Below are 23,288 nucleotides of genomic sequence, written 5' to 3' on the forward strand. Positions count from 1 at the left end.
ATGAATGAACTCTGAGCCAGGTGCTTTTGTAAAACATCAGTGTCTGACCACACAAATCTGCTTCTCGAAAAATTGCCATAAACACGTTCCTAAGCCCTGAGGAAAACCTTCCTAAAAGAGCTGAAAGTGTTGTACCTGCAACCGGTGGGCCAACGTCATATAAACAAACAAGCAACTTAGTAAGAAAGTGAATTTTATTCGTGCAGTACCTTTCACAGATAAAAGTAACAAAGTGATTTAAAGGACATCCATTCATCGTCTACGTATGCTCGCCCCAGGGTCACACAGGCTTGTGTCTATCGCCAGCGGTCATTGAACAGTTCACAAGTCCCTTACAAGTGCAATTTAAAAAGACGAAATAACCTAAAAGTCAAGTTTTTGCACTGTGGGGGGAAGCTGGAAAATCCCGAGATGCATGCATAGAAAGCACAGACAAACTCCATGCAGAGAGACTGTGCCAACTGTGCCACTGTGCAAACTGACAAACTGACATGTCTATTAAGTTCTTATCTATGCAAATGCAGATGAATAAATACTTTTGGCAATGGGTATAGCATGGCTTAAGTTCAGTCAGACTAGATCAATAGAGAGCATTTGTGAAAATCTGTTTTTCAAGTCACAGACTCACAACTGCATTTCGGTTTTCGGTTTGGACTTTGACTACCACACAATTATGCTTTGGTCTAAACCCCTCCATTGTGGCTCTAAGTGTGTGTTGAAGGTCCTTATCCTGGTGGAAAGTTCATCTCTGAACTGTCTGACCAAAATATAACAGATTTTCTTGCAAAGTTGTCCTGCCTTTAATTCTATCTTCAATCGGCTTGAATGTTTCTAATGAAGAAAAACACCCCCACAGTATGGTGCTGCCACCACCATGTTTCACCTTGGGGAAGGTGCATGGAGGGAGATGTGCAGTTACACTTTTTTCTCCTCGTTAGGTGTTTGCATGTTGCCAGTTTTGGTCTCCTCTTACCAGAGCACCATATTTGCTGGGTACATTGTGTGTGCCACACTTCAGATGTGACTTGTTAAAGCCATCTTCCCACAATGTTTTTCTTCTTGCCACTCTTCAATAAAGGTCAGATTTGTGGTGGGCAGGACTTATAGCTTTCCAGGTATCACTTTCTCACACCTGAGCTGTGGATCTCCGCAGCTCCTCTAGAGTTACACCTGCTCTCTTGGCTGCTTCTCTGTCAATCTAGGAGGATGGCTATGTCTTGGTAGGTTTGCAGATGGGCAATACTTTTTCTATTTTCAGATAATGGATTGAGCATTGCAACGTGAAATGTTCAAGCTTGGAATATTGTTTTATAACCTAACCCAGCTTTGATCTTTTTTCACAGCCTTCTCTCTGACCTGTACGTTGGCTGTTCTTTAATGTACTCTAGCAAAATTAAATTAAATTAAACACCGGCAGCAAACATTTTATGTGAGGGTATCAGATTAAAAAGGGTCTGAATACAAATGCACTCCACACTTTTCAACCCTTTAAAAAAAAATGTGAATCATGTCTTATTTTCCTTCGACTTCACGGTTGTGCACTTCTTTCTAATGCACAGTCACACAAAAGTCAAATGCCAAACGCTTTGGTTTGTGGCTGCAACCTCACGAAATGATGAAAGGTTGGGAGTTGCAGGCTTTGTTTGATAGAGCAGGACATTGGCCAGGATAAAATTAACTGTAATTTATTTTTGTCTTTGAACTGTATGATTTTTTTTTGTTTTGATTTAATAAATTAAAAATTTTAAAATCAGCACTTTGTTGTCTTTCTTATTTTTTTTCTTCCGTATCTCTCAGGAAGCGTTTTTGTCAAATCTATTCGTCATCAAAATTTCTCAAATGACGTTTGTCTCTCAGGCATTCATTTGTAACCTGTTACAGGCTCCATTATATTTCTTCCACGTTGTTCCATCTTAGCTGTGAGTCATTTTCGCTATTTTTCAACAAATATACGTTGAAAGAGTTTTTTACCCTTTATCAAGCTCAGAGGTGCTGAATTAAATTCAAATACAAATGTATATCCTCGACGACGTGTTCAGACGCTTCGCTGCCATGTGGATGATGATGTTGGCGTAGATTTTGGCGTCGGAAGCCAGGTGTCCTTACAGAAGCCTGGAAGCTTCCATGTGGTTCTGCTGGTATACCATTATTCCTCAGACGAGACGGAGCCCATCGACGCTTCAGGTGTCACAGTCACTCCTAAAGGAAGCGCCTCTATCTGTCTGAGTGCTCCGGTTCTGCCTCATGCCGCTGTCACGCAACCTTTATCAAACTGAAGACAAGAAGCTTTAAATGCTCCGTTAAAAGCATTTAGAGTTCAGCTGTTTCTTTTCACATTTTAATCCGTCACCGGACAACGAAGTTGCTTTTTTGTAAAACTTATTGTTTCTTGTGTGATAGTAAAATCTGATCAACCGTGTCTTTGAGGTTCTTATATTTATTGAAAAAACTGATCCCACACGTTTCCTTCAACAAAGGATCCCTTTGCGCCAGGCTTGCGCATATGGATACCCACGCTGAAATCAAGACAAAACAGGTCCCAACCGATCCCTCCCGTACAGTTTTTTTTTTTTTTTTTTTGGGAGGGGGGGGGGGGGGGGGGTCTTATGTGAAATGGCCAATTCCCAGGAGTTGATGGCAGTTATTTGGGGGGCCCATTGGGGGCAGGACGCGTGCATAACCCCCCATCGACAAAGGCGTGACAAAGAACAGTATCATCTTTACCTCAAAAATGACACTTTTGAGCTGAACAACGATCAAATGTCGGAACTAAAATTTAACAACTTGATGCACACGTCCCCGCCCTTTACCTTTCCATAAAGAGTTGAGTTTTAATCTGTTGTGGGGATGCGTAAACTCGTGCTCTGAGTGCGTAAAACTGGAATTTGCTCCATATAAACTTTTGGTCGTGCCAAAAACGATGAAGAAATTGCTGTTTTGTAAAATTAGAGTAGTAAAACCAATAAAAGAGAGAAACAAGTTTTAATATTTGCTATTGTCAGATATTCATTGTTGTGTTTTCTTTAGTAACAGAAAAACGAAGCACAATAGCGCCATTGTTGCTGTGGCGCTGCACACCAAAGGCGCACAGAGCCGGAGCCTGAATGCTGACGGTGGGAACATGCAGCAGAGGAGCGACGGAGCCGGGGCAGACATGGGAAGGGAGTGGTGTCTGTGTGGTTTGGGAGGGTGGGTGGGGGTGGGGGGAGTCATGAGGAGAAGGCTCCCATCTGTTGCCCCGATAGTGGCGCGTGCCGAACGCGTGAATCCACCCATGAACTCCGGGCCTGCATCAGCAAAATCAAAGATGATAAGAAGTTAAACCCGTTAAATTTAAAATAAAAAATTAAGCTGTCTGAAATATTGAGAATTAATGTCTGAGTGTGCCTTCATAAAACGTAGGAAATAAGAAACCAGTTTAAAAATCCTTTTTATGATCCTACATTTAAATATTCCCCTGTGTGTTATCATTCCAGTTCTTTTTTTGATAGAACTATTTATGTTTTTATTTTGTATTTATTCTCATTTTAAACAGCCAGATATTGCGTATTTTGTGTTCCTGTAACTTCGTTTTAAAGAGTAGGCAAACCTCGTCCTGTTGATAATGAAACAGGCTCTTCTGGGGGTCCATAAGAAGCATAAACAGATGTTAATCTATACACAGCGTGGCTTGGGTATCTGGTTCCCTTTTTTTTTTTTTTTTTTGGCTAGATTAATCTCGTCACTTTGGATTCATCCATTTTGGCGTTGCGTATGTTTTTGCTGTGACATAAACAGACTCCACACGTAGAAAAAAAGCTCAACTTACTTATGCTTTTACATTTTGTTATCTACCTTTTGAAATTATTAGAATAAAACGGTACAACTTTACCTTATCTATAAATAAATTGAATTTCGTACATGAACCTGAAAAGAAGACAAATACCAAACTAAAGAAAACCGTTCGTAGATAATTGTTAAATCCTAGTTTTATTGACACCAGACATGTAAAAGAAAACACCTTCCAGAGATAGAAAGACAAATTAGACTTATCACTTTCTGCGCCTTAAGAGGGAAAACGCATTTACTTTACATAGCGCATGTGCAACTGGGTTGAACTTTAAAGCTTTATATTTTAAATATAAGAGGGGAAAACATAGTGACGAAACTCCGCATACCAGTGTACAAACGCGGGTCCCCATCGGCACCAGATGGTTCAGACAGCAACTCTGCTCATTTCCCCAAAGGCATCGACCCCCTCCTTTCCCCCCCAACCCTTCGGCTTTGCGTTCCCTCCCCTCTGACGCCCCGGAGCCATATAAATAGGAGGCGCTCCAGCGCTCTGGCACACTCGAGCTCAGCTCCTCCGAAAGAAAGTACCAAACAAGCACACATGCAAACAGCGAACGAAATGAGTCCGAGCATCACTGCTGAGGGCGCCCAGCCTCATCCTGCTCGTTCCACCGTGGCCCAGAGAAAACAAGCCCACGAACTCAGAAAGGTAAGGAAAGGAGAGACTCTGAACGTGCAAGAAATGTTTTGAAATTCAATGACTAAAAAGAGCAGCAGCATTAAAACTGTTGTTATTCCTTCCAGACTTTGAAGCCCTTGCTGGAGAAGCGAAGACGCGCTCGCATCAATGACAGCCTGAATCACCTGAAGAGCCTGATTTTGCCTCTTGTCGGCAAAGACAACGCACGTTACTCCAAGCTCGAGAAAGCTGACATTCTGGAGATGACCGTGCGCTTCATCAGAGATCTTCCTTCCTCCCCAGTCAAAGGTGAGCGTCATCATTCCGCCAAAGGGATTTAGTTGTCAACTTCTCTTTTTCGATTATGCTTAAAATTGGAGTCAGTCCACTAATCAGATCTCTGATTTTCTCCCCCCCCCCCCAGAGGCTGCAGACAGTTACAGAGAAGGTTACAAAGCTTGCCTCCAGCGGGTCTCTGCCCTGCTGCCCAAAACCAGCCTGGACCAGGAAGCGTGCCGGCGGGTGCACGACTTCATCCAGCAGACCATGTCCTCCGCAGTCACGCCGACCTGCCTGAACTGCTGCGCCCAGAGCACCAGGGCTCTCCCTCAGATCCAGCAGAGGCTCTTGAGCCTCAAGTCCAGCTTCGGGTCCGGCCTGGAGAGCCAGTCCCGCGGCGGCCTGGGCGCCGGGGCTCCCACCCGAGCGCAGGCCCTCCAGCAGCCGCTCAGCGCTGCCATGTGGAGGCCTTGGTAGATCTGACGGACGTAGATTTATCTCGTCTTTGTCGTTCGTTAGAATGTAAATTATTTGTGTTTTATCGTTGCTTTAGAAACGAAAAAAAAAGTGATGAAACTGCCATGTAGGACGTTGATTTTGCTTTTGAGTCTGCCTGAAAGCAGACGCACAGATCGCATGATGGACGTTTAAGAATGCAATCCTCTTTGGGGTTTCAAAGAGACGGGTTGTAGACAACACTTTTGTAAAACCCCAAGGGTTATTTTAATGGAGGGTTGCACTGTGGGCTTGAAGCTATTTTGGTCTGTGCGACGGAAAAGTCTGTAAACACTATGTGTTCAATATAAGTATTTATAGTTTATTTGTGACATGTAAAAAAAAAACCTGTTTCCTGACATTTGTGATGTGTATTTTATTTCATTGCAAACATTAGAAAAATAAATAAAAGTACCTAAAAAAATGGATGTCTTGTTTAATTTTTTTGCTGCAACAGCTCAGATGTGTCTTTAACCTTAATAAGAAGATTTAAGGGGCGGGGAAGAAAGGAGGAAAAAAAAAAAGAGGCGCGGAATCACAGAAAGCCACAGGTCAGAAAGAGCAAACTGGTGCTGGTGAGCAGCTGCTCTATTGTTGGTGATGGTGGGCGCCTCTCTGGTTACCGCCAAAACTGTGGGAAGATGCGTGTGAGGGGAGCCACCCTGAGAGCAGGAGCCATTCCAAGCATGGAAAGGAAGCACAAACAGCTGGCCATCATACTCTTTGTTTAGCAGCTCTCAATGCATCAATGGCAGCTTTATGACCAAGTTTTAATGTCAGGGTGTAATGATGTTTGCAACGGCTGCATAATGTTAGGATCGCTCAACAAGTGAAATGAGATGGATTGATCTCTCTTGCCTAATATGTCCAGGTTTCAGAACACCTAAGCCAATATTGTTTTGTATTAAACGTACATTTCTATAATTAAAGGCTTTTGTATTCTGTATGTGCTAGACAGCATTGCTAAAAATCCTATTCTTTGAGGAATATATGGGAAGAATGTACATTAATTACTACATTTTTATGAAAAAAAATTTGATGAGGGCTTCTATGTTGAGATCTTTTAAAATGTTTCATGGTTAATGCTAAAGTTTTTTTTTTTGTTAATGTAACAGTAAGCTTACATTCAGTTTATTGGGACTTTAGGTAATAGACCAACACAAAGTAGGCTAGTGCGTAATTGTGCTAGGCAAGTCTTGTTTCTTTTTTTCACAAATAAAAATCTAAAACAGTACAATTAAACATGAATCCCGACCTGAGGAGACTACTTTACATCTTAAAACAACTGTTCAAACCTTTTATGAGCTTGTTTCAAACTCAAGGACAAATAGCCACAAATAGTTGAAATTAATCTTGGTAAATAAAAAAATAAATTGTCATTTCTCTAACATAAATTTCCACACACTTCAAAAAAACCACAGCACATTTCCTTGGCACTGTTATCCACTGGTATCACTATAACAATTAATGTGCTTTATACATTCAGCCCCAAACAATATTAAAAGCACTGAATATCTCATAGTGCACTGCTCAATCCTTCATCTGAAGATGGGAAGAGTATGACCAGGGGCGGTGCTAGCTATTTGGGTGCCCCAAGCGGTGCCCCGCCCCGCCCCCCCCTCCCAACCACCACATAAATAAAAAGAGAACAATAATACAGTATTCAGCTATGTTTTTCTCTTGATTAAAATAAAAATAAAAATGGTGGAGGAAACATGAAGAGGTCCAAGCGGAGTTCGGTGTTGGATTTATTTTACACCATTTAATGAGGATGGAAAATGCTCTTTATGCAGTTCTGCTAAACATAAATGCTAAACACGTTCCTTGTGTTGTCAGCTAAACGGCTCTCATTCAGCTGGGCTGCCTGGCGGAACAGAATCAGGTTCTCAGCCAATATTCACAGATTTGCTAACAAGAAAAACAGAGTGGTGTCATGATTTTGGGTTTTTGTTTCTGGTGGGACTATTCTGGACTAATTATCTGAACTCACTGCATGCTGCCCTCAGCTCAGTCACCTCCCAGCCGCCACTCAGCACCATAATCAGATCCGCCTGCTGCCACTAGTTACCTTCAAGTCACTGCGCTTGTTGCTCTGCCTACATATACCTGCCTCAATCGTCAACTCCCTGCCAGAACGTCTCGTTTTGTCCTGCTGCCTGCATGCATTGCTCCCCAGTGTCTTCTTGTCGCTCTGCCTGTTTATTCCTTGAACCTGCTCTCGCCCTGACCTCACTGGTTTATTTTACTAGTGCTTGTGTGCACCGCATGGTAAACATCAAAAAGATCTGATGGAACTGATCCAGATGATCATGACAAGTTTTGTTTTTCTGAGGATTAGTCATAAGCAGGAATTTATCAAAACCAAAAAATCCTCTCTCTTGCATACACCTTATAGTATTTTAGATTCACAGACCTAAATACTGCTGTTAAAAGTAAATCATTTTTAAATTCAGACAGATGTAAAAAGCTAAACATGGGATCATTTCTCATGCCCTGTTGTATTTTTCATGTTTTTCGTTTGCTGAATCAAGTTTAGTCTTGCTTCTGTAGTGAACGTGTGTAATGATGCCTTGCCACGTTATTTTTTTTAATCTATGACAGTTTTCTCTACCTGTCAGCCGCTACTGAGGGGGGCCGTCGCCCACAGCTCCTCTCAGTGCTCCCGACTGGGAGAGACAGAGGAGTGAAGCTTTTTCTCATTTGGCAAAAAAGGTTCAGTGTTATTTCAGGAGTTAATCCAGTAACTGCACTTTAAATGGTGCCTTGCTGCGTTTTTTTTAAATTTATTTACAACAGTAAAAACCTCCAAAGGTTCTTTCTGTTTCTCTCCCTGTCGACCGCTACGGAGGGGCATCCACAGCTCCTCTGAGCGCTCTGAGCAGGACAGAGAGCAGCTGTCTCGCAGACTGTTTAAGAAACTGGAGAAACCACTGAAACAGAAACAAGATAGGGTTCAAACTGCAGGTCAGACCAGGTCCAACAAGTATGGATGTTATGTTAATCGATCATGAAAACAATGCACAGTCGTTTTTCACATGAAATTGAATGTGTTGAATTTAGTGACAACGCTATGAAAATCTTTGGGTACTTGATTACCCCACACCTGTATTTATCTTCCAGTCCTTCTATGGCAGCAGGCCAATATGGTACATTGCCAAAGTATCCATCCCCTTCCTGCTTTTCATACTTTTCATACCCATCTGGTATTTGCATTTTATGTGATTTAACAAAAGAGATAATGAGGATGAAGGTTAGTCGATTTTTGTAAATAAAAATGGGAAAAGTGTGCAATGCACTTCAAGAGCTAATTCCAAAAATGATACATGCCCCTGGCAGATGTAGATTTATAAATATTAATGTTTGACTCACATGTTTTTTTTTCCAAGTCCGACTCACAGAAAACTCTGTGTTTTTTCTCACTGGAGGGTAATGTTTTGGATCGTTCCAGCCATAGTCTCCAATTGAATCTGTAGAGGAAGCTAAAGACTGATGGCAAGTAGACATTTTAAGCTCAAAGACTTGGAGCTCCTCACCAAAGATAAATCTTCATACTACCAGTGGAAACAAGCTACTCAGCAATGATAAGAAGGAGTTGATTGCTGTAGTGCCATGCAGCAAGAAGGTCCCTGGTTCAAAACCTGGCTTTGGGTTTTTCTTTGTGGAGGTTGCATGTTCTTTTCATGCATGCTTTGGTTTTCTTCAGATACTCCTGCTTCCTACTACAGTCCAAAAAATATTTAAAACAATTATCATATCAGGTTAATTGGTCTAAATCGCCCTTAGTTGTGTGTCTGTGTGTGCATGGTTACTTGTCCTGTGTGTCTCTGTGTTGCTGAGCGATGAACTGGTGACCTGTCCAGGGCCTACCCTCAGTGTGCATGGACTTTACATTAACTTGATGCTGAAAGTGATTGGCTGTCTGGGACTTTATTTGGAGGGATTAGAGTAACGGACTAAATGCAAATGCACACCACGTTTCCCTGAATTTTACTTGTAAATATGTTCACTTCAGCTGCTTAAGGAGAAGCATTTTGGTTATTTTGGGGCAGCTCCTGATGTATTTGATCTATAAAAAAACAAAGGATACAGTTTGGTCTTTCGTGAGTTTCAATTGAAAAATAATCCAAGGGTTTCACTGAGAGGGGTAGGACCTTTAACCCCTCCCCCAACTCTGCTAATGGGTGAGACACCCGATTAATTCAACCTCACTAGACAGGGTCCTGGTGGAGGCTTTTAGAAGGAGTTCTTGTGATCATTGGAGCAGTTTTAGTGCTGCTCCGGGATCTTCCTTTTCAACCAGATGGAGGATAAGGAAGCTGGGTTGCTACCTGACCAAGCAGAAGGGGTCTTATAACCTTGTTCTAACATTCAAGTAAGTTTATACACCCTGGAAATTAAGACAGCCAGAATGTCTCTCGACAACAGCTGTCAGTGTGGAGGAGCCTGAAACCCTGAGAAACCAAGCCCCCTTACCTCCACCCCCATCCCATCGATTGGTAAACAGACTAGGGACATAGAAATATTAGTAATTACTCTGTGAATTGTATGTGAAATTGCAAAAGGAAATGTAAGGCAACTGAAAATGGGAAGGGGAAGGAGGCAAGGCAACATTGGCTAATTCTGAAATACTGCAATCTCTGAAGAGAACAGAGTCTACATTAAATCTGCTCTTGAATTTGAATGATCTGTAGATAAAAAGATGTAGGACAGGAGCCGTTAATTTACGATTTTTAACTTCTTACTTTACATACCTACATCTTAAGCACCCAGGGCAGCATAACACAGTGCAAAGGTAAGGCCTACCAGGCAATTTCCCAAAAAATTAACAATTTGACTAGCTTTCCAGTGAGGCTGTGTCTACTAAAAGAAGGCCTGCAAAGATTATAAAAAAGTAACAAATGTATGAGCTTCATCTCAGGCTCTTCGGGAATCATTGTAAAGCTCAGTGTTGTTGAAAGTTATAATTCAATTCAATGTTATTTATATAGCGCCAATTCATGAAGCATGTCATCTCAAGGCACTTTACAAAGTCAAATTCAATCAGATTATACAGATTGGTCAAAAGTTCCCTATTGATCCACTAATCTTTTCTACATTACATGGTAATAGCAGGTGATCTGTCTTCTCTGGATGATGTCACAGCTAACAGAACACCAGACCAGGTGTACCTACTATGAAGAAAAAAGAGAGAGAGCAAAAAGTTAAAAGCTGAAATGACGACAGGCAATGCAAAACTGGAGAACAGTAGAACTCAATAGAGTGAGAAAAATAGACCCTGATGTCCTCCAGTAGCCTAAGCCCATAGCAACATAACTATAGAGGTAGCTCAGGGTAACAGGAGCCACTCTAACTTTAAGCTTTGTCAAAAAGGAAAGTTTTAAGATTAGTCTTAAAAGTAGACAGGGTGTCGGCCTCATGGACCAAAACTGGGAGTTGGTTCCACAGGAGAGGAGACTGATAACTAAAGGATCTGCCTCCCATTCTACTTTTAGAGACTCTAGGAACCACCAGCAGACCTGCAGTCTGAGAGTGAAGTGCTCTGTTAGGAACATACGGGGTAATCTGAGCTCTGATATATGATGGAGCTTGATTATTAAGGGCTTTATACGTTAGAAGAAGAATTTTAAATTCTATTCTTGATTTAACAGGAAGTCAATGAAGTGAAGCTAAAATTGGAGAAATATGATCCCTCTTGTTGATTTTCAATAGAACTCTTGCTGCAGCATTTTGGATCAGCTGAAGACTTTGAACTGCATTTTGTGGACTTCCTGATGGCGCTCTTGGTGTGTAGAGCACCATTTTCTCTCCAATTTCCTAACATTGTGCTTCAAGGAATGCAGCTCTGAATTAAACCAGGGAGCCAGCTTCCTGTGAATAATCACCTTCTTTTTCAAGGGAGCTACATTGTCTGATGCAGAACTCAATGAGGGAGTCACACCGTTAACAAAGACATCTATTTGTGAATGGAAAGAAACAAGATTGCTGCTATCTGCAGGGCATTTCTGCAATACTGAAGATATTAAAAGGGGGACAGACTATAAAGTTTGATGCAGCATTATCCGATAAAGATCTACTATAATGGAACCCTCTTTTGGGGGTGGAGAACTCAGTTAGATTAAACTCAAATGTTATTAAAAAAAATATCAGATAGGACAGGGTTGTATGGAAATACTGTTAATTCTTCACAATCAATGCCATACGTCAGCACAAGGTCTAAAGTATGAAGCCAAGAGTGCGTCGGTTTATGCACATTTTCAGCAAAACCAATTGAATCTAGGATAGTTTTAAAGGCTACGCTAAGGTTATCACATTCAGTGTCAACATGAATGTTAAAATCCCGCACTATAATAACCTTGTCAGAGTGTAAGGGCCTAGTGGACGATATAAAACAACAAACAGAAGAGGTTTTGTTGCTTTGCAATTTGGATGAGGGAAACTGAGGGTTAAATGTTCAAAAGAACTGCAGTCATTAATTGTCCTTGGTCTAATTAATAAATCAGACTGAAAGAGGGTTGCTACTCCTCCTCCTCTTCCCGTAGATCTGGGAATGTGGAAATTTGAATAATTGAAGGGAGTTGACTCATTTATACTAACGTAGCCCTCTTGTAGCCAGGTTTCTGTGACACAAAATAAATCAATCTGATTATCAGAAATCAATTAATTAACTAACAAAGTCTTTGGAGGGAGAGACCATATATTTAATAGACCACATTTAATTGTTTTATTTTTTATTTCAAGCTGTTGCTTCTTTTTTTGCTTCTTTTCTCACAGTTAGAGATGGTGGAGCAGATTTGGAGATGGACACAATAATACCCTGGAATCACACTTGACTAATTCAGATAATCAAATATTGGTGAATCTTCCCAGGATTGGCAAGCCTCAAAGAAATAAAAACTTAACTGCAGGCCTCATATATCTCAGCCAAGGTCAGTGGCTATGATTCAGCTATAAGAAACAGACTGAGCAAAATGGTCCAATGCAAAAACCATTGCTGACCAAAAAGAACACAAAAGCATGTATCAAACTTCCCATGATCCTAAAGACATTTGGGAAAATAGTCTGGGACAAAGACTGAACCTTTATGGAAGGTGTCTGGTCCATTATATCTTGCAAAAAACAAAAAGAGCATTTAAAAAACAAACACTGGGGCGGGTAGTGCGACCCATGTACATAGGCCTTAGTCCTTGACGTGGTCGACCCGGGTTCGACTCCGACCCGCGGTCCTTTGCCGCATGTCTCTCCCCCTCTTCCACCCCCTTTCCTGTCAGCCGACTGTGTTAAACAGCAAGCCACTAGAGCTGTGAAAAATTCTCCAAATAAAAAACAAAACAACAAACAAACACTATACTTACTCACCAGAAATGGGGGGGGGGGAGATAATGTGATATGTAGGGTTGCTAAGCTGCTTCGGGACCTGGACAACTTGCTGTAACAGATGGACAATGAATTCTGCTCTCTTACAGAAAACATGAAGAACAGCGTTCAACCTCCAGTTTTTAAGCATAAAGAAGGCAGGGACAAGTTTAACTCATCTCGGCAAGTGGTTAGCACACTCGTGCTCTCCCCCTCTCTTTCCAACCCTCAGTTGTACTGTTTGCCAGCCAGTTGCCAGGTCCTTTGGTTAGCATTAGCAAACATTTAACTTACCTGTCCAGAAGGAAAGCAGCATTGGTGCCGACTTACGTAAGGAAGCAAAAAGGCTTAGCTTATAAACTTGACAGACGTTCATCTCGTTTTGCTTCTTTTTTTGTCTCCTTGAATCTTCTAAATGTAACACATAAAAGTTGCCATTTCTCAGTATCAGGAAGCTACGACCAGCCAATGCCTGAGCTCCATCTCATGTGACTTCAACCTACTATTCCACTCTAGAAGTTCTGTGGATGCATTACTTTTGAAAAACTAATTGTTTTGATGAAAGACCTTCCCTCTTTGCTGGTTCGTTGTTTAGGAGATCAGTCTGTTGATGACTGTGCCATCTGTGAATGTAATAATTGTTTTTGAGCTGTGGTTTGGGGGTGCAGTCATTGCTCTAAAAGAACACGAGAGTGGGCTGAAGACACAGCCTAAGGGGAGCTAATAGTGATGCCTGTGCAAACTCTCAGTTATTTGGGTCATCACAACAGCCAACAGGCTTAAATCAGAGGTAACTGGACTTTCGCTCAGATCTTTCTGAAAATGTATCAACACCTATCTAGGAGTCTTTGTTAATTCTGGTAGCTCGCATTTGAGCCACCAGAATGAGGCAGCTAATAATGACGTGTGGCAAACAAGCCTGTCAAGCCACAGTTTGTTCTTGAGGAAAAGTTTTGATTTGGATACAAAGGTAATTTACCAGCTGTGCTGAAAACAGTTTTTAAATGAGCATCTACTTTAACCACTAGTTGTTCATCTCTTCATGCTTCTGAAAGCTAAGATCAGAATATTTCAAGATGAAAACATTGGCACAAAGTTTAGCATCAGGTGCTATGAAAGTAACACTTCATGAAATAAGTCTCCAATCAGCAGTCCTCCAGAGGAACCCAATGGCTTTTGAGCACTCTCACATGCAAATACCCTAATGTAACATCTGAGGATGCTCAGTCAAGAGTTGCTCTATGGCCAATTCCATAATATTTTTTTTAAACATATATCGTTATTTACATTAACTTGAGAGGTAGCAGTGAGTTGTTTTTTCACCTCATGATACTCTATGGTATGGGAACTGCACAGTCCAGGAGAGGAAGGATTTAACACGGGTGGTGAGAACAGCGCAGGGGATTGTGGGATGCCATATGCAGGATCTACACTCAATTTATGCATAACGAGTCCAAAAAAGGGCCAAACACATCTCCAGTGATTCTACCCACCCAGGCACTTTGCTGTTTGCCCCTCTCCCATCAGGTAAACGCCTTAGAAGCCTCAATGTTGTCAAAACAAATAAGCTTAGAAACAGTTTCTTCCCAAGAGCTGTGAGGGTAATCTCCCCCTGATGGGAGACTGCAGTCCAATGCTTTAACATCACCCCACTGTTACTAGCCCGCCATACGTTACAATCACCTTAATTGTTTGTTTGTCAGCTTTTTTACCTTCATTATGTGTAATGTGAACCGGAGTAGCCAAAGAGAAATTTTCCTGCGGTTATACACAGAGACAAATAAAACATTCTTGATTCTTGATGTCATGTTTCTGGTTTGTTGGCTGTCTGCATCCTGTCATTCCTCCTTTTCATGCAGCCATTGAACATTATTCACCACAGCAGTGTGACTACCTCACAGCCACTCTGCAATAAGGTTCATCTGCTCTTTGTAAGCTCTCCTCAGACAAGAGAATGGCAGATTTTTAAAAGCTTCAGCAAGTAGATGTCCGACAGGGGCTTGGCAAGATAGGGACATCAGTGGAAACGTGGTAGAGGACAAAACTTGAAAACAGGCAGGGGAAAAACATTGGACATCTACGAGCACAAGGCTTTCAACAATCTGGTTAATGGTAAATGGCTTGTACTTGTATAGCGCTTTAACTGGTCCTACGACCCCAAAGCACTTTACACTCCAGTTAGTCATTCACCCATTCACACACACATTCACACCCGGACCGTGGTGAGCTATGTTAGAAGCCATGACTGTGCTGGTGCAGACTAGCAGAAGCATCTCAGTCTGTCCTGGGGCCGTCTGTCTGATGAAAAGCAGTATGTAAAGGCAGAGGAACAGATGAAGTGGGTGACCTTGCTACCGGAGGAGTCTCACAGGTTCCTGAGATGATCTTGATTGCAGTGGTGCAGGAGGAGTGCGAGCTCATGGGCAAAGACGGATCAGAACATGACATGAGGTACTGAAATCCATTTTAGTAAGAGAGAATATTAAACCTACTGTTGCTTTGGTTTGTTTGTAGTATTTTTAATATGTAAATGTATTTGCGTTTGTTCATAAATAAATAAAAACTTTTGTTATTTTTGACCAAGACATGTCATTTAAATCCAACATTAATCAGCTTTTGAAGGTTTCCTTTTTTCATCTCCAGAATATTGCCAAAATTAGAAATATTCTGTCCAGGAGAGATGCTGATATACTAGTCCATGCATTTGTTACTTCAAGACTAGACTATTGTAATTCTTTACTATCAGGAAGTCCACAAAATGCAGTTCAAAGCATTCAGTTGATCCTATTTTAGCTTCCCTTCATTGGCTTCCTGGTAAATGAAGAATATAATTTAAAATTGTCCTTATCAGATATGAAGCCCTTAATAATCAAGCTCCATCATCCATCAGAGATCTGATTACCCCGTATATTCCTAACAGAGCACTTCACTCTCAAACTGCAGGTTTATTGGTGGTTCCTAGAGTCTCTAAAAGTAGAATGGGAGGCAGATCCTTTAGCTATCAGGCTCCTCTCCTGTGGAACCAACTCCCAGTTTTGGTCCATGAGGCAGACACCCTGTCTACTTTTAAGACTAGGCTTAAAGCTTTCCTTTTTGACAAAGCTTAGAGTGGCTTAGGTTACCCTGAGCTAGTTATGCTGCTATAGGCTTAGCCTGCTAGAGGACATAAGGGTCTATTTCTCTCACTCTCCTGAGTTCTCCTACTGTTCTCCAATTGGGAATTATTTGTTGCTTATTTAAAATTTTAACTTTATATTCTTTCTGTCTTTTTTTCTCTTCATGGAAGTATTTGGTGCTATTTATATGCTGTTGTACTTGTCTGTATGATTTTATTTTTTAAACTCCATAGCAGTTGATACATGTTGGTTATCATGTTTATGACGATTTAAATCCTGAAGCTGCACATTGTGTTCATTGTTGAATGGCAAGTGAAGCGCAGAGTTTGCTGGGTGTCTCAAAGTCACTTGCTCTCGAGCTTGTGTCTCTTAATTCCCATAATGTGTCGCTCCGCGGTCAGACAAAGGCTCAATATTATCCTGCCCTCACAGATGGGATCCAGACGCGGAATTTGCTTAAAAAGACAAAAGAAGGGGACTCTAACCGTAACAGGAAAAGGGAGAAGTGACCCCCCCTCCTTCCCTGGCCCTCCCCCTCCTCCTCCCCCCTGCATCCCTGCGGGGGGTGTGGGACGCGTGCAGCAAGTGTGCCGCTCAGTCCCAGAGAAGGGCTTGGCTTATACTGCGACACAAAATCCTCCATTCAAAATGTGAAACTAATATGTTGATTTATTAAACTTTAACTGATGCTTCAAATCTAAATAAAAAAATATATTCCTGTCCTTGTCCGTTGTATGTTTTCTTTTCTTTGTTTTTGTCTTTAAGATTTGTAGCATTGTAAGATTTTTGCACCCTCTTAACTTTGCTCTTGAGCTGTTATTTGTTTTATATTTTTATAGTTTGGATTTAATTGTGGATTCTGTATGAATTTTGCTTTAATGCCAGAAGTCGAACCAGGAGAAGATAGCTTCAGCAAGAAATCCGCAGACTTGCTATCTCTTTTATACTTCATGGGAGACACTGAGACAGTGCTTGTCTTTGTTCAACGAACGCCCAAACGGAATAATTTAAATTATTTTATTCTGTTAAAGATTAAGGCAGTGCTTGGATAAAGCTCTATCAGCAAGGACCGTCTTACTAACATTTCTTTAACAATTTTCTTTTTAAATCTACGTTTCTATTGAATTTTGTGTTTTCATCAACTATAAGCCATATTCATCAACATGATCATCAATATCAATGCTTGAATTATATTTATCTGTTTGTAATGAATCCGTGAAACAATTTTAATGGGAATGATGAAATAAACAAACGTTTGATATTAGAATATTATATACAGAGAGATGCTCCTGTCTGTGTCAGGAATGGTCAAATGATGGCAGAACGTTTAACAATCTAGTTGTGAAAGGCTTGTTAGAATACGAGACACTATTGTTATGACTCATCTTTGCATTTGCAACACCTACTATTTTTTATTTCACCATCCGTTTCAACATAAAACTGCACAATTTCCACGGGAAGACCATGCAAAACTCCTCCAGAAAGAATGAGAGTCATACGCCGTCCTGTCCTCAGTCCTGCATCTTTTGTCCTCTCCAACAGACATGTCCTTCCCTTTTGTCCCCGGCGTGCACAACTGAGACACACGCCTTTCACGATAGCGTGGACGCTGAAAATATCCAAGGGTGAACCTAAAGAAGAGAATGGTGTGTTATGATTGGACCAGAAAACAGGGGATTTATGAGATGCGTGCAGACGGTATACCCACGCCAAAACTGCGTGGAGATCATGTGTCCTGCTTTTGAAGTTTGGAGGGGGGAAAGGTGCACGCGTGCGTCCCACTGCGTTGGATGAAAGTCTGTGGGACCTAGAGGTACGACGCATGATGTGAATGGGGGAGGGAGGGTAATGGTGATGAATGGAGGTACAGGGTGAGGGTGGGGTTGGGATTTGTAACAGACAGCCATCTGGTCCCCGTGGCGCGTGCTGCACGCGTGATTCCCCTGAGTGCAGAGGCATTTGGTGTGCCGTCATGTCTCTTCAGTTTTTATTCAAAACTAGAAACCTTATAGCACTCTTTACAGGTTTTTGCAGAAAATCTCAAGAGCAAAGAGGCTTATTCAACGAACACTTCGTGTACAGCTCCAAAAAACAACATAAAAAACAACAACAATACAACATTTAAGCTCTGGAAAAATAAGTCAAGGGGTTGTAATTTTGTGTTACACAAAAGCTGTTCTGAACAAATAACACCCCATCCACACTCCATCCCCCATTTTTCCAGCCCCCACCTCTGCATGAATAGGTAGCAGCCGTCGGTCACTCCCCACAGGTAGTGACCCCCCCCCCTGATAGAAACAGCATAAAATCGTCATATGGATATGCAAAACTATTGTTGTCAGAATGTAGGAGCAGATGTTGTGTAAAAGTAGCGTGGCTTGGGTGTGTGATTGGAGACGTGTGTGTTTTTTTGGTGATAATTTCTTACACACACAAGTCTGACCCCTATGTGAGTGAATGACGTACTGCATCCTGTTGTGGTCTGGATTTTTGTTCAAAATACACAGGACGATATAAATGACATTTTGAAATTATAAAGAGATCCAGAGCGTATCGCATAAAGGATCGTTTACGGTTAAACGCAATCGTGGAAATGCGCCAGAACATTAATCCACTCACATATGTTATTTATGAGCTTGGATAAATATTGCTTGGAAACATCTATACAGCCCTCGAAATAAAAAAAATATTTTGGCTTGAGTTATCTTAAACGTATGTCATACTTCAAGAAGCACGAAATCTGAATTGTGTTTTTCTATTCGCGCTAGATGTGCGTGATTACGCACAGATTTCATTCTTTATGTTAAAATAATAAAACACACATTAATTCAATCACTATGCAAAAAAGAAGGAAAAAGGAAAAACAAACAGTGTAGATTTTTGACTAGTGGGTTAGAGAATTAGTTACTGGTGGGTTAAAAGCCTATCCCGTGCTTCATAATGTTGTGCGTCTTTACGCACAGATTTCTTTAGCTTTCTGACGCAGCTTTTGTTTGGTTTGTGTCTGTGGATCAAATTGCAGACACGCATTTAGGCTTCGCATAGTTTAAAACCTGCAGCCAGATGGTTATCTTATTAAATTCGATGCTTTTGTGTGGTTTTCATCGTATTTGGGCCAGTCCGGATCGTTCGCGTTGGCTTGGGGGCGTAGCCGTGACGCACGGAAACCGACGCCACGGACTTGGATAAATACCGCACCTTCCGTCCGTTAGAGACACATCGTCTCCAGTTTTGCCCTTGAACACATCTGACACACAAAGAGGACTCTGAAAATGTCCCCAAACATGACCTACGATGCTCTCCCGTCTCTTTCTCCAAGGCTGACTGTGGCCAAAAGGAAAGAGGCTCTGGAGTTGAGAAAGGTAAGCCAAATAATTGGATTTTCATGCATCACCTCAAGATTTGAAGCAAAGGAACATTATGAATGTATACTAAAACTCCCTGTGTTCTCTTCAGACAATGAAACCACTGATGGAAAAACGACGGCGCGCTCGCATCAACGACAGCCTGAACCACTTGAAAACCCTCATCCTTCCTCTTACAGGCAGAGATGTAAGCCGCTTTATTCTGTTTTTTTTATCACACGCAAAATAACGTTTCCTCAGAAAGTCAAGAAAATATTAAGCTCCGTGTGTTTAACACTCGCTTTTGTGTTTTCCTTGACAGACAAATCGCTACTCCAAGCTGGAGAAAGCTGACATCCTGGAAATGACCGTTAAGTTCCTCAGTGATATTCCTCCTGTTAACGCCAAAGGTGAGCAGGAATTCTGACTCTTTAAAGTGTTTGATTCATTCTTTACGCCGTGAGCTCCTTGTATGAACAACAAAACTCACTTTCATTTGTCTTTTCAGGCTCAGCAGACAGTTACAGAGAAGGTTACAAAGCCTGCCTCCAGCGCGTCTCCGCTTTGCTTCCTAAAACCAACCTGGATCAAGAGGCGTGCCACCGAGTCGAGGGCTTCGTGCAGAGGTCTATGGCTAAGAACAGCGCCCCAACCTGCCTAAACTGCTGCGCCCAGAACGCCAGGGCTTTTCCTCAGCTCCACCAAAAGCTCCTGACTCTGAAATCCTGCTTCAGCTCCAGCCTGGAGAGGCAGGCTCACAGCTGCGCTTCAACAGCATCAGCTCCTAGCCGTGCGCAATCAGGCCCGCAACCGGTCAGCGTTGCTGTGTGGAGACCCTGGTAGATCTCTGATGTTAGATTCTTTAAATACTGTATTATACTTCATAGCGATGTGTTAGAGTTTAATCGATTTACTTCTAAATATGTATTGTTCTCCTGAAGTTATTTTTAAGGTGCTTCGATTAAGTATCATATACTTAAGTTTTTTTTTTTGCGCGCATGTCTGTTGTCTTGTGTAAGTTGACAATGTTAGACAGTCGTATTCTTCTTAAATCCGCAGGTATGTATACGTTCGGTATTTAGTCCTCCTTTTGGACTGAATAATGAAGGGCTATTGAAACAGCCCTGTAAGACCCAAGGGGTCATTATGTGTACAGATTTGCACAAAAGACTTCAGAGTTCTGAGTCAGTGCAGATGGACCTTGTAGACATTAAATGTCTCTGTAAGAGTATCTCTTTTGGGACGAGCTGTAATTATGCTGTATGCAGCATCTGTTGTGTATATGATGTAAATAAACAAAAACTACGATATCGTGGTTACGTCTTGAGTTGTTTTCTTCACTGCGCACACTTCATGGTTAATGAATGAGAATGTTGGGATTAGATTTTCAGCACTGAAAAAGAAATTGTAAACAAAAAGAGCTTTTAAATCAATGATTTTAAAATTAAAGCTACAATAAAAGGAAAAAAAAACCTTGAAAAGAAAAACTATAATAAAATGTACTAGAACTACTACTACTACTAACAATATTAGTCAGAAATATTCCAAGTTTAACCATGAATCACTACGGTCTTAATGTCTATTTACTTATTATTTGTTTTTCCCACATTTTGGTTTTAAGACATGGGTTTTTGGTTGAATTGTGATCATTCCAATTCTACTTTCATGTTTTGTTACCTTTTTACTTCATTTTTAAACTTATTTGATGAAATATTTTTCATTTGGATTCCCCGTTAATTTTTGAAGTGCATTGGTTTAAAGAGGCATATTTTTATTTTAGCTGTTAAACTAGTTGTACAAAGCACCTAGTCCCTTAATGCTTGTTGGGAAGGGACTCTACAAATAAAGCTTGGCTATTTTAATGTTGAATACTGGTGCAAACATAGCTCAGAATATGAATTAACACAAAAAATTCTGGAAAAATAAAGCACTTTTATAAACACGTCTGTGCTATGAAACAAATGTTTAGTTCAAAAGCGCCACCTATAGGCCATATAAAATATAGCTCCTGTGTGAATGACGTTTGAGCGGTCTCTGCTGCCCCCATCTGGTGAGTTTACGGTACTGACATAGTTTCAGTTTGTGCTGCACACAACGTGCATTTTCCCCTTTCAGAAGGGCATCAGACCGGATATTAACTGCTTTCAAGCGTCCTTCACTCTGTAAAGTGTACTCTAAGTGGGAGGAACTTATATAGGGAAAAATAATAATACTTTGTTGAACTGGTAAATTTCCGACAGATCTCCGTTACTTTCCCCACTGAAAGTCCTGAAAGAAACCGAAGCAGCCCGTGGACGGCGCCGGAGCGGTTGGATTTCTCTCCACATCACACAGCAGGGATACCGCTGCGACACAGGGAGAGATCATCCGCCCACCACCATGTCGTCGCCGGGGATGCGCGAAGCATCGTCCCCCCTCCAGTTATGCAGGTATGACGTTCGCTGGCTCATTTTCCACATAGATGTAAGACGCGCCAGGCTGTCGGCGAACGATGAGCACAGCGCTGCAGTGTGACCGCTCGTTCACCCGTATGACAACCCGGATAATCCGCCGCTGATAAGACCGGCGTCCTTAACGCACACCAACATGTCTTCTGCTTGTGTTTCTGATGATTCACTGTAGCCATCTCAGGGATCCATAGCTGTGTGATGACCTTAGCTCGGCTAGCGGTGGGGTTTAACAGCCAAGGACAGCGCGCTAGTCTCGCCGTGAAAACCTAAAAATATAAGCGCGTTTCTTTTATGAACAAGACGTCCACATTTGCGATCCAGAGATTCCCGTTAAAGAGTCAGGGATGCGTTTTAAATGTAATGCCCAGAGCAACAAGCTAGGAGGAAACAGCCACTCAGCATGACTAAACCGTGGCTTAATGCCGGCTTATCTGATAGCCTGCCTATTAAAAATAAAATCCCGTCTATGAATAAACTCTAGTTCTCAGTAGCATGTGGGCTCGCAGCTAGTCGCCTGTAGAGGGCGCCAAATAGCTCACCTGCAACGTTATGCATCTCTATCTGTAACACCGTCACAGCCCAGTCTACCTTCTAGCTAACCAGTAGTGTGCGATGTCGTTTCATTCTGGACAATATTTATGATAAATTTAAACTTTATTTTAAAGATGTCTTATTGGGATTTACAAAATATAAAAAGGAACTTTCTGACCATTTCTTCTTATGTAATCTTTTGCTACTGTTGGCCAAATTTTATATTCACAAATGTAAAATTATTATGACTAAACCCTCATGTATCTCTTTTTTAAAGGAAGCAACAACTTATTTTCTACATTGTCCTCCTCCAATAACAAAAAGGCTGTTAAAACTTTATCTTTATGCTCTAAATTTAAAGTATTTATGTAATCCCTTTACATGCTTATTGCTTTTTTATTGCTACTTTTACTTTATTCAGTTAGTTTTTATTTATATCTTTATTTTATTTATTTATTTATTTTTAAACAAACCCCTGGCAATTGTTCCTTGGATTTGTACTTCTTTCTGTATTGTAAAGCATTTTCTGATAAAGCTTATTTAAAAAACAAAAAAAAACAAAAAAAAAAAAAAAACAGTAGTGTGCGATTAAAGTGAACTGCATCAATTCAGTTCACTTTAATTTATATAGCATCGCAACCCGTGTCATCTCAAGGCACTTTACAAAGTCAGATTCAATCAAATCATCCAGACAGATTGGTCAAAACGTTTCCGATCAAGTCTTGACAAGCAGCATTCACACGTCATGAAAGAGCGTAGAGCCGACCGACCGGGGGTTGGAGAAGACAGAGCAGAGAGACAAAAAAGCCCAGAATCATACATATTATGTGTTAGAGCGTAATGGCAGATGGTAAATGGTAAAACGGTAAATTGACTGAACTTATATAGCGCTTTTCCAGTCATGCTGACCACCCAAAGCGCTTATGCTGATCTGTCTCCCCTGGTTGGTGTCACCGCTAGCATAACGCCAGACCAGGTGCACTTTCTATAAAGAGAAAAAAAAGACAAAGAGAAAATAAGGTTAAAAGTTGTAATAACAACAATCAATGCAAATAGGAGAACAGGAGAACTTAGTAGAGTGAGAAAATAGACCCTGATGTCCTCCAGTAGCCTAAGCCTATAGCAGCATAACTATAGAGGTAGCTCAGGGTAACATGAGCTACTCTAACTATAAGCTTTGTCAAAAAGGAAAGTTTTAAGATTAGTCTTAAAAGTAGACGGGGTGTCTGCCTCACGGACCAAAACTGGGAGTTGGTTCCACAGGAGAGGA

At 41.3% G+C, this 23,288-nt stretch overlaps 3 protein-coding genes across 3 annotated transcripts in view; all 3 read left to right on the forward strand.

The window, feature by feature from the left end:
• Positions 1 to 4,329: 4,329 nt before the first annotated feature.
• Positions 4,330 to 5,605, forward strand: LOC105936425 (transcription factor HES-2). The gene is made up of 3 exons (XM_012877283.3): positions 4,330 to 4,480; positions 4,576 to 4,759; positions 4,875 to 5,605. Exons 1-3 carry the CDS (start codon positions 4,373 to 4,375, stop codon positions 5,204 to 5,206), a joined length of 624 nt encoding a protein of 207 aa, XP_012732737.2. The 5' UTR covers positions 4,330 to 4,372; the 3' UTR covers positions 5,207 to 5,605.
• Positions 5,606 to 18,952: 13,347 nt separating this feature from the next.
• On the forward strand, positions 18,953 to 20,346 carry LOC105936426 (transcription factor HES-2). Its single transcript, XM_012877284.3, has 4 exons — positions 18,953 to 19,055; positions 19,150 to 19,245; positions 19,360 to 19,447; positions 19,546 to 20,346. Exons 1-4 carry the CDS (start codon positions 18,966 to 18,968, stop codon positions 19,878 to 19,880), a joined length of 609 nt encoding a protein of 202 aa, XP_012732738.2. The 5' UTR covers positions 18,953 to 18,965; the 3' UTR covers positions 19,881 to 20,346.
• A 765-nt stretch (positions 20,347 to 21,111) lies between these two features.
• acot7 (acyl-CoA thioesterase 7) overlaps positions 21,112 to 23,288 on the forward strand; it is a 28,724-nt gene continuing 26,547 nt past the window's right edge. Inside the window, exon 1 of the mRNA XM_036144052.1 lies at positions 21,112 to 21,466. Coding sequence (XP_035999945.1) covers positions 21,417 to 21,466 — 50 coding nt within the window. The 5' untranslated portion in view covers positions 21,112 to 21,416. The remainder of the gene's footprint in view (positions 21,467 to 23,288) is intronic.

Source organism: Fundulus heteroclitus, chromosome 1 (genome assembly GCF_011125445.2).
Source record: "Fundulus heteroclitus isolate FHET01 chromosome 1, MU-UCD_Fhet_4.1, whole genome shotgun sequence".
Classification (NCBI taxonomy): Eukaryota; Metazoa; Chordata; class Actinopteri; order Cyprinodontiformes; family Fundulidae; genus Fundulus; species Fundulus heteroclitus.

Excerpts from the sequence above, each read along its gene's own strand:
- LOC105936425 (XM_012877283.3), top strand. The coding sequence starts at position 4,373 with ATGCAAACAGCGAACGAAATGAGTCCGAGCATCACTGCTGAGGGCGCC. Across the intron at positions 4,481-4,575 it reads AAGCCCACGAACTCAGAAAG|ACTTTGAAGCCCTTGCTGGA; the intron begins GTAAGGAAAGGA and ends TATTCCTTCCAG. Across the intron at positions 4,760-4,874 it reads TCCTTCCTCCCCAGTCAAAG|AGGCTGCAGACAGTTACAGA; the intron begins GTGAGCGTCATC and ends CCCCCCCCCCAG.
- LOC105936426 (XM_012877284.3), top strand. The coding sequence starts at position 18,966 with ATGTCCCCAAACATGACCTACGATGCTCTCCCGTCTCTTTCTCCAAGG. Across the intron at positions 19,056-19,149 it reads AGGCTCTGGAGTTGAGAAAG|ACAATGAAACCACTGATGGA; the intron begins GTAAGCCAAATA and ends TGTTCTCTTCAG. Across the intron at positions 19,246-19,359 it reads TTCCTCTTACAGGCAGAGAT|ACAAATCGCTACTCCAAGCT; the intron begins GTAAGCCGCTTT and ends TTTCCTTGACAG.